The sequence below is a fragment of the Narcine bancroftii genome, chromosome 1, assembly GCF_036971445.1.
Source record: "Narcine bancroftii isolate sNarBan1 chromosome 1, sNarBan1.hap1, whole genome shotgun sequence".
In the NCBI taxonomy this organism is placed as follows: Eukaryota; Metazoa; Chordata; class Chondrichthyes; order Torpediniformes; family Narcinidae; genus Narcine; species Narcine bancroftii.
In genome coordinates this window covers 221,745,275-221,760,169 of record NC_091469.1, presented here as the reverse complement: position 1 = coordinate 221,760,169, position 14,895 = coordinate 221,745,275, and the positions used below count along the sequence as shown (strand labels likewise).

The 14,895-nt window shown below is 37.4% G+C and overlaps 1 protein-coding gene across 10 annotated transcripts in view; it reads left to right on the top strand.

Moving 5' to 3' along the window:
- Positions 1 to 14,895, top strand: part of arb2a (ARB2 cotranscriptional regulator A) — a 502,663-nt gene that overhangs the window by 348,103 nt on the left and 139,665 nt on the right. For all 10 annotated transcript variants that reach the window (XR_011342262.1, XR_011342261.1, XR_011342259.1 and 7 more), the window contains exon 9: positions 1,482 to 1,598. Coding sequence is in view for 7 of the 10 variants with exons in the window: in XM_069891524.1 (XP_069747625.1) it covers positions 1,482 to 1,598 (117 nt within the window). In the remaining 3 variants the exon portion in view is untranslated. The remainder of the gene's footprint in view (positions 1 to 1,481; positions 1,599 to 14,895) is intronic.

The window sequence follows — 14,895 nt, the reverse complement described above, 5'->3', positions numbered from 1 at the left end:
TAAATAGCTATTCTATTGAGTGCATGTGAAATCACATCTTTAGTTTAAACATTGCACATCCCAAAGGTGATCAGTGTGGAATTGCTTTTCCTTCCTTGTGTTGAACAAACTTTGTTAAAACTAAGGAGAATACTGACCTTCGGTTCAAAGCACAGGAAAGTGATCTTTTCCTGTTACTCCAAGATGCAGATGGCCCCGGTTAGTTTATTGGGATAATGGCTATCAATAAAAACCTTTCCTTTTAGCTTCCATGTGCGATATAAAATAGAGCAATGATAAATCAGAATTAGGTTTATTGTCATAAACATGTATCATGAAATTTGTTGTTTTGCAGCAACAGTATTTTGCATTACAGGTGCAAAATTGCAATTCTGGTTTTCATCAAATAATATTTTCTCTGCATCCATATAACAATTACAGCACAGAAACAGGCCAGTTTGGACCTACATGCAGCCCACAACCCTCCAAAAAAGTATTCTGCTGTTGGAACATATATACTTTGATTCAGAATATACATGTATATCATTTTTATTTTCATGTCAGCAATAATTAAATGCTAGTAAGTAAATATCATTGTACATAACAGGAATTAAGGATAATAATCGTACCACATTTTTTGAATACAACAAAGGGGACAGTTTATGACCTTGCTCTGAAAAAGGTCATCTGAAAAACATTCTTTTGATTGACCTACATCTGAAAAACATTACAATGTTGAAATCACTCCAGTATATTTGTTATATGTAGTTATATATTGCTTTAACTTTATATTGTCTGTATGGTAAATTATAGTATTGAATGTTACTGTTAAACCAGTGCTTATAAATTTGATTGCATTGTGCGGTTTGTTCCATTGTGCAAATGAAAATTGTTTTAACACGATAAATAAACTATTTCATTTCTATGTCAAATCACAGCCACTGTGAAATTAAACCAGGCATTTCCGTTCATTTAACCTTGGCAGAAGATATTTTCTGCATCATTCTTGGAATATTCCTCCTCCAGGAGCATTATAATGAAAGTTAGATCACAATGGATCCCATCTTAGAACATCTCTCTGAGAATACAATCTTAATCTGATTTAAGAAGCTGGTAGATCAATGAGCAAATTGCATTGGCAGTCTTGTTCATTCTCCTGCACCTGACCTCCCAATATACAGACGTCGTTTTCCTTCTACCAGTTTGAATTTGGAATGTGAGAGAAAACAGAGCATCCGAAGGAACCCCATATGGTCATGCAGAGAACATGTCCAACACATTTTTACATCCAACATTAAAAAGCAATATTTTGATCAGAATAGATCAAACTGTTTTGAACTGAGAATTTATTTATCTCTATCTTTGGTATTAGACAGACTTTTAACAATTGTTTATCATTTCATTAACATTGGTTGTGTTGAAATAGATTGTCTCGGCAACCTCCATTATTGAAGTCAATGCTGGAGGACTTGGTCTCATTCAACATGTTATCTTTACTCTAGATGATTCAGCGGGAAGCAGAAGTGAAGAACAAAGTGATTTCAGTGGCATTAACTGATTCTGTCCATAATATATGGCACCAAGAAGCTGGGAAATCTGTACTGGATTGGATGCAGGAGGTAAGATTCTTTCATCTAAATCTTAATGAATTCTGCAATGCATACCTGTACAACATGGTAATAGGCCATTTTGGCCAATGAGGCCATGCCATCTAATTACACCCAATTACACCTGGTACGGTGGGAGAAACCAGAGCCCCCCCCCCAAGGGAAAACACAGAAATATATGGAGAGGAAACATAAAAGGGTTTCTGTAATCAGTATATGGATTAGGAAATATTTGCCTGCAGTTGTTTGCTTATAATATCAAGTAATGCAGTACATTTTCCTGTGATAACAAACAAAATAACCCAGTCCCATGGACATTATAAATTGTCTGCATTCACAGTGTGTTGTAACTCCATCATCAGTTTTTGTGTTCAAGAATTGCATTTTTCTATCAGTTTTTTTCAAGTCAAGTACAAATCAGCCATAATTGACAATGAAAACCTGACAAATGGACACCCTAATAAATAGGGATAGTTTCATACCCAAACAACTTGATAGATATACAATTTGTTTAATGAGATCATGGTCATTTGGAAAATATAAACTATGAACAATTTTCAGGACATCAAGTGAATGTACAATTTAAAAAATAGGGCAGGTGGACAAGTAGGAGATGCTAACAAATGGGGGGGGGGGGGGGGGGGATCATGTTTCATGGAACGTTGCATCCAAAATGACAGTGGTCTTTGCTGTGAACTGGGAGAGAGCTGCTTCTCTGCCATACAGGATATGTGGTTAAAAAAAAGAATACCATTCCAGGTATTACACTGGTCATTTGGTGTCTAACTTTCCAGGATTGACTGATGATCTCTAAATCAAAACGGGACTCTTACCAGACCAGAATCAAACAGTCAAAGAAATCTTTGCATTTTTCTTAATGTACATTTTAACCATAGAAAGATTACATGTTCTGCTAATGTGTTATTTCTCCAGTATATAATTTCACTTGGTGAAACAGCTTTGTTAAAAGGAGTAAAATCAGGAAAGTCCATGTCAGCGTTCATAAGAAATTCTGAGAGAGGGCAAAGAAGCTTGCTGGAACTAAGGGTTGGCTCTAAAAATGGGAGGTGTGGTTTTTGCCTTTGGTTATTTCTATCTTAGCTTTTTTGGCAGGGGCAATATCATTGAAAATGGTGGCATGCAAAGTTTAAGCCAGGGAAATGAGGACTCAGGGAATGATTGAGCTTGGGGAATGAGATCTCAAGGAATTAGAGAAAAAGAAGACCCCTACAGAAAGAGAAAAAGTGAGAGTTGTGATAGGTAGTGGATGAATCAATGGGCGAGGCTGGTGTCCTTAATTGCAGAGTAAAGAAAAGGAACTAAAAGATAAGGCAAAAGAAAGCTTCTCAACCTTTGAGGTACAATTTTTCAACACACTCTGCTAATGAGTTGGAAATATATATAATGTGAAAAGGAGGAATACAAATCGAATTACGAGGTAGAGAAGGAACCATAGCTCTGAAGCTGTAGGCTTTGATTTTAAAGCCATAGGTGGCCTTTCGGTGTTTGGGACTTCATAAAGAGTAGCTCTGGGCAAAAGTATGAATGTAGATCTAAATATAGGGGAACCATAAGAAGGAGAGTGATGAACATGTTTTGTCCTTCTTTAGCTCACCTAGTTTGCAGAGATGATAATGAATTGAAAAACCTAAAAGAATCAAAACTAGAACAGACATGATATTCAGCTGGGAATATTGCAATAGGAAATGCAATGTATCCAAATGTAAATCAACTTATTAGTGAAGTCCTCCACATTAGTATATTTTAGTATATATGTATATTTTAGTCATTTATTTCAGGTGGAGATAATAAACGTTAGATCAGTCCACAACACCACCTACTGGCCAAGGTACATAAATCAATAATTACAGGGATCTGTTTACATACAGAATTTACATTCTAAATGCTTACACTGTTTCATTGTTAAACATCAATCTAAAATGTGCACTCTCTGTACTACAGGATGTCTAAACTTGTACCTAAATTTTAATAATGCATAAACAGATTTATTTCAAAATTCATTTTATTTCCTGAATTACAGTAATATAGGTTTTTTTAAATCATTTTCACCTAAAGAAACATCATAGTCTTGCCATGCAAATCAAGACCATTTAAATTGATCACAATCAAATAATTTTTTAAGAAAGAGATAAACCAGAAGTGAATCAATGATGAATTGTAATAAAAACACCAATGCATTTCAGTGTTTGGACATGATTTGTAAGGGATCTTCCATAGTGATGTATCTTCAGTAGATTGGAAAGTGTGGTTACTTGGAACACTAATTTTACCTCTGGGATCTGGCCCAAACCATAAGAATTAAACCTTTCTTTTATAGCCTTTAAGAGTTCCAAGTAAAATATACTTGAACATTCTCAATCTAGTTAGTTGTTGTAAGTCCATGGCATAAATCAATGCTCATAATTCATATTGACATCAAAAATATACAGTGAATATTCCATTGGAACTGTGAGAACCAATTCTCTTTCAAAAATTAGAAGCATTTATTAAGATCTGCAGTAATGTTATGGACGCAATAAACCAGACTGTACTGCTGGCCACATGGCATTGATTCTTGATCTATCTTGTTCAAGTCTGTTAAAGGTGGAAAACACTTTAATGATGAATCATACAAAATCTTATTGAACATTTTGTGTTGATCCACTAAGGCTAAAGTTCAAAGTTCCTATAATGTTTAAGTGGTAGAATTTGTATTTTTATTGCATTTCATGAGTTCTTATGAGACTATTAAAAGTCCATTCTCTTTTGGATGTATGTTTCAACCACACCTTCTATCAATCTAATGAGAACACTTAAAAATAAAAAAAAGTTGCATTGTTTCTGTTTCTTTTGTTGCTCTCTATGCAAGAACATTTTACGTGTATTGAGTTTGTTTCTCTGCTTCACAGATTAAAAATGTTTATTTCCTGACAAAAGAAATATCTATTTCATTAATTATTCTTAAAACTTTATTTCTCAAGCCATGGGAACAGATTGATTAACCCACTGCATTCTCCTAAATTTCTCTATTTAATATGATGACTCGTGACTCATGTACAGTCGTAAATGTCCCAAGCTGTTGCAGAAATTGCTTACCTTTAGTATACTGCTCCTTTGATTTTTCTGTTGTATGTTCCTGTGTTATGGTAATAATGACATTACTGCCTGTGGTTTTCATGTCTGCTCATGCAGCTGTGCACCCATCTGCTTACAAATGAATTTGTATCTCCAGATGTTCAACTTTTTCAGTCTTGCTAACAGAATATTCCAGACATCAATATTTTGGATCTACCAAGTTTTAAGTAACTATTATTTTTAATATCAAGACAAACAAAGAGATAAACCTGGGTCACCTTTATTTTCCGTCCTCTACTTGGTTTCTTTATTCACCTTTCCAATCCCTTTCCATTGTCACTATGCCCCTTTTCATTTCCTTCCTTGACTTTACTATACTCCTGCAATTGTTTCAAGCTTGAAATCCCTTAGGTAAGATGACAACTCCCCTCTGTGCCTCTGCTGAGTACACTGAGGCATGCTCGTGCCATTTAACAACCCAAATTCCCCCATGCAACTCGCCTGTTGACTTTCCCACAAAATGTTCTGGCTAGGGGAAATCTTACCAACTTCTTCCCATGAAATCTCACCACTCCCTGTGGATCACCAATCAACTCATTTCTCTGTCGTTCCTTTCTTTACAATGCCAGTGCTGCTGTGTTTTTTGTTTAATATATAAAATTTTTAATTTAGACATACAGCTCGGTAAGAGGCCCTGTGCAATGGAAAGGACAGGGGGTGGTTGTGTTCGAGAGATGGAGGAGGAAAACTTCTTGAATGTAGGCATGCACTCAGAGGAGTTGTAAACTAAATAAATACAAGAACTGTAGATGCTGTAATCTTGAGCAAATAAAGAGAAACAGGAAGGACTCAATAAGTCAGACAGCATCCATGTAGAGAAATAGTTATATCGTGCTAATTATACAATAAAACTGCTAGATGTCAATTTGGAGTATGATTTCTCTCTCTCCCTCTCTCCCACAGGAAAGTACAGTTTCCATACCCTGTTCTGACAAAGGGTCTTTCACCTGTATTGTTAATTCTGCTTTTCTTTCCATAGATGTTACCTGTCGTGATGAGTGTTTCAAGCATTTAGAAATGCTTTAGAAATTTTCTTTCAATGATAATGAAGGTGTTTTGCATGTAAGATGCTTGTTAGTGGTGGACAACATAAAATGCCTAATGTACCAAATCCACATGTAGTGAATCAAAAGTTGTTATAGAAATTGTGTGTGGTCATCTACTTTGGATCCAAGAAACAAAATTCAAAGCCTTGAAAAGCAAAGGATTTTGATTCACAAGTCATTAAAATCAACTAAACAATTTCAAAATGTAATTAAAAAGAGGAACAGAATACTGGCCTTTATCTCAACACAGTAGGTTAACATAGGAAGTAGGAACAGGAGTAGGCCAAAAATGGCCCATCGAGCCTGCTCCGCCATTCAATACGATCATGGCTGATCTCATTTGTGACCTAACTCCACCTACCTGCCTTCTCCCCATATCCCCTAATTCCTCTATCATGTAAAAATTTATCTAACCGAATTTTAAATATGTTTAATGAGGCAGCCTCAACCACTTCCCTGGTTAGAGAATTCCAAACATTCACTACTCTCTGGGAAAAAACTATTTTTCCTCATCTCTGTCCTAAATCTACTCCCCCAAATCTTGAATCTTGAGATTCAACATTACTACTTCAGTTGCACAACGCCTTGGCCAATATCAAGTTGGACTACTATATATTTAGTTGTGACCCAAGAGCCAAGGTCTAGGGAAGAGACCACACAGATTCCCCAGAAAAAAAATCCCAAGACTGCAGTACAGCACAGTACAGGCACTTGGGCCCACAATAACTAATAACCTACTCCAACAACTGCCTGGAATTTCCCTACTGCATAACCCTCCATTTTTATCTATTCCATGTACCTATATAATTGTCTCTTAAAAGATCCTATTGTACCTGCTTCATTCACCATTGCAGGCACTTTCTGCGTTAAAAAAAGGTATCTCCTACTTTACCCCTGTAATTACTACACCCAAGCACCTTAAAACTATGCCTCTTTATGTTGACTAATTCAGCCCTACGTAAAACCTCTAATTCACTTGTGTCAGGTCATCCCTCACACTCTTTCTCTCCAAGGAGTGTCCTCATAAAACATGTTCTCCAATCCAGGCAACATCAGAGTGAATCTTCTCTGCTCCCTCTCTATAGCATCCACATCCTGTAATGAAGTGACCAGAACTGAACACAATATTCCAAGTGGGGTCTGACTAAAGTATTATCTTTGGCTTTGCTTCGCGGACGAAGATTTATGGAGGGGTAATGTCCACGTCAACTGCAGGCTCGTTTGTGGCTGACAAGTCCGATGCGGGACAGGAAGACACAGTTGCAGCGGTTGCAAGGGAAAATTAGTTGGTTGGGGTTGGGTGTTGGGCTTTTCCTCCTTTGTCTTTTGTCAGTGAGGTGGGCTCTGCGGTCTTCTTCAAAGGAGGTTGCTGCCCGCCGAACTGTGAGGCGCCAAGATGCACGGTTTGAGGCGTCATCAGCCCACTGGCAGTGGTCAATGTGGCAGGCACCAAGAGATTTATTTAGGCAGTCCTTGTACCTCTTCTTTGGTGCACCTCTGTCTCTGTGGCCAGTGGAGAGCTCACCATATAACACGATCTTGGGAAGGCGATGGTCCTCCATTCTGGAGATGTGACCTACCCAGCGCAGTTGGATCTTCACCAGCGTGGATTCGATGCTGTCGGCCTCTGCCATCTCGAGTACTTCGATGTTAGGGATGAAGTCGCTCCAATGAATGTTGAGGATGGAGCGAAGACAACGCTGGTGGAAGCGTTCTAGGAGCCGTAGGTGATGCTGGTAGAGGACCCATGATTCGGAGCCGAACAGGAGTGTGGGTATGACAACGGCTCTGTATACGCTTATCTTTGTGAGGTTTTTCAGTTGGTTGTTTTTCCAGACTCTTTTGTGTAGTCTTCCAAAGGCGCTATTTGCCTTGGTGAGTCTGTTGTCTATCTCGTTGTCGATCCTTGCATCCGATGAAATGGTGCAGCCGAGATAGGTAAACTGGTTGACCGTTTTGAGTTTTGTGTGCCCGATGGAGATGTGGTGGGGCTGGTAGTTATGGTGGGGAACTGGCTGATGGAGGACCTCAGTTTTCTTCAGGTTGACTTCAAGGTCAAACATTTTGGCAGTTTCTCAAACTGACTGCTCAAACCACAGGAGAATCATGCTGCTCTCCATTGCAGGCAAAATCTTCGCTAGGATTCTCCTAAATAGAATAATACCTAGTGTCGCCGAAAATGTTCTCCCAGAATCACAGTGCGGCTTTCGCGCAAACAGAGGAACTACTGACATGGTCTTTGCCCTCAGACAGCTCCAAGAAAAGTGCAGAGAACAAAACAAAGGACTCTATATCACCTTTGTTGACCTCACCAAAGCCTTCGAAACGTAAGTAGGAAAGGGCTTTGGCAAATACTAGAGCGCCTCGGATGCCCCCCAAAGTTCCTCAACATGGTTATCCAACTGCACGAAAACCAACAAGGTCGGGTCAGATACAGCAATGAGCTCTCTGAACCCTTCTCCATTAACAATGGCGTGAAGCAAGGCTGCGTTCTCACACCAACCCTCTTTTCAATCTTCTTCAGCATGATGCTGAAACAAGCCATGAAAGACCTCAACAATGAAGACGCTGTTTACATCCGGTACCGCATGGATGGCAGTCTCTTCAATCTGAGGCGCCTGCAAGCTCACACCAAGACACAAGAGCAACTCGTCTGTGAACTACTCTTTGCAGACGATGCCACTTTAGTTGCCCATTCAGAGCCAGCTCTTCAGCGCTTGACGTCCTGTTTTGCGGAAAGTATACTTTATATAGCAAGGATAAAGATACATGAATCATTCATCAAGGGATGGAAAAATGTCGCAGGCATCCAAATGAAAAGGTGGGGGGGGGAGTTGGTGGGAGGAGGAGAACAGTCCCAGAGGCAGTTCTGTATCTATAAAGCTCTATATCTTTGCCTCCTCTGGATGCTGCGGGACCTGCTGAGTTTCTCCATTTTTGTGTACTTAATGCAATTGCAATGTTTGCAGTCTTTCTTGCCTCTCTCCTCCATTAATTCTGCCTCCACTTCCCATTGCCTTGGGAAAACAGCCAACGAATTAAAGGACCCATCCAATGCTGGTCACACTCTCTTCTCCTGTCCCACCCACTCCTACTCAGGCAGAAAGTACATGCATTTGAAATTATCCACCACTAAATTCAAGGACAGTTTCTCACCTGCTCTTTACAGAAAATTCTCAGGAGTTCTTATTCAGAGAATGTACATCAGGTTATATGCCAGAAAAGAAGTTATCCAAATTCCAATATTTCTGCCTCTGTTAAAAATGTAGAGACTTTTCTCATTATTGATTTCCCTGTTGTTTGGAAGAAACACTTCTTTCTTTTTCAATTGTTTTTTGAGAAAATATTAACATCAAATACATAGATACATATATAAAGCTCAGGTAAAAATAAATTAAAATTACAGATAGTAAACAACAGTAAACAAGATCCATATGATCCATGTTGTTGACAAAAAAGGAAAGAAAATTATAAAGTTTGTAATAAAATCTAAACAGCCTTTTTTGGCTTAATTATTTGGGATATGTAAAAAAAAATCATTTAAAAATTAGATACTAATTATCTTCATGATCAGTATATTTTCCATGATTTCTATCATTTGGTTCATTCCTTGCATAAGTGGGAGCTCCAAGTGGTAGCAGCACTTTAATGTAAATAAGGCAATTCTGCTCCTGAGACTGTGTTCACATGATCTAGTGAAGTTTTCCAGAGCTATCGAAATGGAAAATTAACACTGGCAGAAAGCACATTCTTAGTTAATAGTTACAATTTGAGATTTGTCAGATTTTTTTTTGTCTGTACTCTACGAAATACATCCTGTAAAATTATAGCTACAGGACAGAAATTCCATTGACCTGCTGATCCTTGGATTCCAACAAACAATACTTTCTTGAAGAGCTGTTACAAAATTCAATAAGCTCCACTTAATAACAGTGGTAACCACCAAATTTCCTGCTGTTTTAGCTGAATAAGTAGTCGTCCGAGAACAACAGAACTGTGAAATAAAAAAAAGTAAATTCTGAAGAAGTCTCTAATTCAGACAGCATCTATGAAGGGGGAAAAACAGACCTGACCTCATTCAGGTCAAAATCCTATGACAGCTAAAGAGGTTAAGCAAAGTGTTAGTTTGAATGAGGATTATGATGTTGCAGGAACATGAACACTAAACTATTGACACTTAGATATTATAGGGTACACAGTACAGCTGTAGAAGGTGTTGGTGAGATCACACTTAGCCAACCATGTGTGGTGTGGTTGTCCAGCTAGAGGAAAAATTTATAGGTTGGAAGGAGTGCAGAGGTGATTTTCCAGAATGTTACTGGGATTGGAGGGCTTAAATTATAAAGAGAGGTTGAATAGCTTGATTCTTTATTTCCTGTGGCATAGAAGGTTGACAGGTGACCTTGTTGAGGTTTAGACACCCTTGAGTGGCATAGATAAAATGAATGCTCATTTACCCCAAGGTAGATGATTAGGTTTAAAGTGATAGGAGAAAGATTCGAGAATGATCTGTGGGACATTTTCACTGAGAGGGTAACCTTTACCTGCAAGAAGCTGCCAAAGAAAGCAATAAAAGTGAGCAAAATTATAACATTCAAAGACATTTGGAGAGATATGTGGATAAGGAGGGCCTGGAAGGATATGAATAAAATCGGGTCTAGCCCAGATTGCCAACTTGGTCAACAATGTCATGTTGGCCTGAAACATGACCATGGAGAAACATGGTCTGTTTCTCCAGTTGCACCCTAACCTGCTGTTTCTAGCAGGTTCTGTTTAATTTCAGATTTTCAGCATCTGTAGATTTTTTTATTTTCAAATCCCCTGGAGCTGATTTGAAATATCCTAGGGCTCCAACAGAAATGATTGCAGAAATAGTGAATGCATTAATAGTGATTACTCAAAATTCCTTGGAGATTTGAACTGTATTAGTAGATGGTAAAGTAACAAATGTAACACAGCTCTTCAAGATAGGAAGGGTGGCAGAAGAGAGAATAAAAGGAATCAGAGATCAGTTTGCTTGACAACTGTCACCAGGAAAATGCTGGAATCATTTATAAGAGCACTTTGGCATGTTATGCAGGGAATAGCAGTCTGATTGCACAAAGTCCCCATGGTTTAATTAAAAGATTGTCTTTGATAAATCTACCAGCATTTTAGGATGGCTAAGGGGGATCCAATGGATGTTGTATATCCATATTTTTTTTAACAAAATATATCTTTTAAGATCATTGATTAACTTTGTGTTGTGAGTAATATATTAATGTGGATTTATGGACAGAAAAGGAAGAGTAATCTTGAAAGTAATTTTCATGTTGGCAGCCATTGATAGGTGGGGTTTGATTTGATTCTATTCTATTGATGACCAACGGTAACAACGTGCAGAAACGGTAACAACGTGCAGAAAAGAAAGAGGATGCAGCACAATCAAGTTTGTTGATGAGGTTTAAGATAGGAAGGTATACTTTGAGGACTAAACAGAATCTGCAAAGGATGTAGACAGGCTAAGTAAATTGACATGATGATAAAGAAAGTAAACTGTGTGAAAATATAGTCATTCAATTTGATGGGAGAATGAAAAAACAAATCACATTTTAAATGATGTGAAACTAGTAAATGCTTGTGAATGAAGTTTTGCCATCACAATTGATGAAATGCGGACATTGATATTCAGATACAGCAATTGGTTAAGAATAGCAAAGGACAGGATTAGAAGAGTTAGATTGGGACATTATGAATGACTCCTGCAAATGTACAAAGCATTGAAGAGCCCATATCTGATATAGTGCATATTTGGTTTTCAGAAAATATTTGAGCCTTGGAATTGCCACAGAGCTGATCTACTAGATTGATTCATGATCTAAGGCAGTTGTCCATTGGAGAGAAAAGGTTTCCTGTTGATAATCTTGCCAATTAAAATGGTAGGGTCACTGGTTGTTATAAGCACATGGCATCATTTTAAAAAGGATTAAAATTTGCTGCTAGCCTTATTATTCTGATGTAAGCCATATGTGCCAAATTAAAGTTGATTTTATCCCTTGAGTTGTTATTCTTTTCTCAATCTTGTTAAAAGGTTTATTTTTATGAAGCATTAAAAAATGCCTCAGTGAACTATCCAAAGAAGTTATTTGTTCCCTCTTCGCTACTTTAAGACAAGTGGTCAGTCATTTGTTCAATGCCAGGTTCTATAGCCTGCCTGAACTCAGCTATTTCCTGCTGTGGGTTCTATGGGGAAAAATCATATCCTTCTAATCTGTGACAAAGTTCCATGTGGTACAAATGAGAGATTACTTAATCTTCTTACTTAATTTGCAAATAATCTTATTTTCCAATCCCAATCAGTTAGACTTAAAGTGTGTTTATCTGTAAATTTGAAATTAAGTGTTAGTCCATCATTCAACCATCCATCAATCAATCAGTATGGGAAAATTGGATGGGAAGGAGGACAAGTCTGCAATGAAGCTCACTTGATCTTCTGTCCTTTTGAATTACTGAGTGGAAAATCAAGTGTGCTCCCTTTAAAGGCCAGCAGTTTCTCCTGCCTGATTTTTCTTTCCTCACCACACCAAGCAATCCAGTTTATCCAACATGGGATCTGAAACATCCATTTCTGATGCTGATCATTGTTGAATTCTTGCTAGTTTAGAATGCCAATTACTAGCAGCTTTCTTTAAAAAAAATGATAATGATTTTTAGTTTGTCAAAATCCTGACATTTATTTGGAATTATTTTCACTGTTTATCAAACATCAAATGTAATTTCACATTCTAAAATAATTAATAATTTGCTCTTTTCAATGGTGAAACAATAATAGGAAACGATAGTTGCAGATGGAAAATATGATCAGTGAATGTAAAAGGTGAAACAAATATAATTTTATTAAATTGTTATTGGAAGTTTGCATATTTTATGCATACAGAGGCTAATCATAAATTGCTGCTGGTGTTCACTAATTGCTCCCACTGTCCTGGGACCTAAACGCATATATATTCTTGTATCTTGGTTGAATTATCTATTTCATTTACTGCAAGCAACTTATTTTTAGAAGCACAAGGTGAGTTTTTTTTTCGCAAGTGGCAGCTGTGATGAATGATAAAAAAAATTAAGTAAACTATTTTGAAACCTTGACACCATGTTCAAGAATGTATGTAACTAGTAAACAATTAAGCTACTTTAAGCTACTTTAAGGGGAGAGACAATTTAAATGTGGAATAATTTAACCAAAGCTTTTAGCATCTGTGATAGCAATTTCAATGATTGCTGAAAATAATTACTACTTTTATTTCAAATTGAAGCATAAATTCCACGCTTTGCTATCTTCATTTAAAGCACTTCATTTTTTCAAATCCATCTGTCAATAAAGCTTTGCATTGGTAATTCTTGAATATATAGGTTGGGTAAAAGCTCAGCATTGAAAATAACATATCATTGTAAATGTTTCGAAATGGTGGGAAGGTTTAAAAAATATGCAGAAATAGGTATTAACCTTCTAATTATTATACAAAAATTACTGACATTTAGAACACTGCAGGATAGCCTGTTTGTTTTCACATTATTGCACACAGTTCAATAGTTTCATTGATCTACTGTTTCAGACTAAATTCTGCCATGCTTTGTGAACTTCACTTTCTAATCCCATACAGCCACCCTGCCTTTGTGTTTTTCTGCTCTCCATAGTCCCAGAACAGTAGGGTTGCCTTGACAAATCTATTCAAAAGCCTTTTTCAAGCCTTTATTGGTGGAAACTGGAACCTTTGAAATTTTTCTACTTACTGCATCACAACTGACATCTTCTTCTGGACAGCATGAATTAAGAAAATACAATAAGACACTTGATCCATCAGTAAAAGATCTTTCAACAGTATGGATGAATCCAAGGTATACAACTAAGACAGTATGGATAAAAAAAGCATATGAGATAGCTCAGAAAAAGGACAATTAAATTTCCCTACAGTTCAAATATATTCTTTTACTAAAAAGACCAAGAAATTGAATGATATTATATCCAAAATATTGACTTAATGCTGCAACTATGAGTAGAAGAATTACAGATAACATGTCATTTTAACAGTGAAAAGCATGGCGAGATTCATCTGATGTGCAACATGGGGATTAGGAATGCAGATTATACTGAATATGCCTGGAATGTGTAAAACAACACATTAGCTTGCAGGGTTATCCCTTAATGTGTCAATCCTTGAATACCTAAACAAGCATGTATAAAAAAAATTGTATATTCTTAAAGCACGGGGATGCAGTATATTGTGCAACCTGAATTAATAACTAGTTTCCTTAAAATGCATGCATGGACCCTGAATTTCCTGGATTGTATTTATGTCAAAACTCTGTCTTATTTTTGTATTAATCATGTCAATCAAACTTAAACTCAAACCTGCAAGAGAGCTCAAGTTTTTATACTTTAATTTAAACGCCAGCTCTAAACACACATATTTGTTAAAGTTATATGGCATTCAAATGATCAAAGAAATTTAAATTAATTATTGTTTTAGTCATGCCACAATAAACACCCGACTGTATGCATATTCCACCAATATGTTTTCTTTCTTTGGCTTGGCTTCGCGGACGAAGATTTATGGAGGGGTAATGTCCACGTCAGCTGCAGGCTCGTTTGTAGCTGACAAGTCCGATGCGGGACAGGCAGACACGGTTGCAGCGGTTGCAAGGGAAAATTGGTTGGTTGGGGTTGGGTGTTGGTTTTTTCCTCCTTTGTCTTTTGTTAGTGAGGTTAGCTCTGCAGTCTTCTTCCAAGGAGGTTGCTGCCCACCGAACTGTGAGGCGCCAAGATGCACGGTTTGAGGCGATATCAACCCACTGGCGGTGGTCAATGTGGCAGGCACCAAGAGATTTCTTTAGGCAGTCCTTGTACCTCTTCTTTGGTGCACCTCTGTCACGGTGGCCAGTGGAGAGCTCGCCATAAAACACGATCTTGGGAAGGTGATGGTCCTCCAGAATGGAGGACCATCAATATGTTTTCATAACTATTTAAACAACCAAATAGGTTAATAACTGAAACTTGCCTTTAACAATCCTAAATCCAAGATTTTTTTTAACTTACAACTCAGTAGAAGTCAATCCTGGCCATTGAAACCTGTCCCACCCAATTACATCCA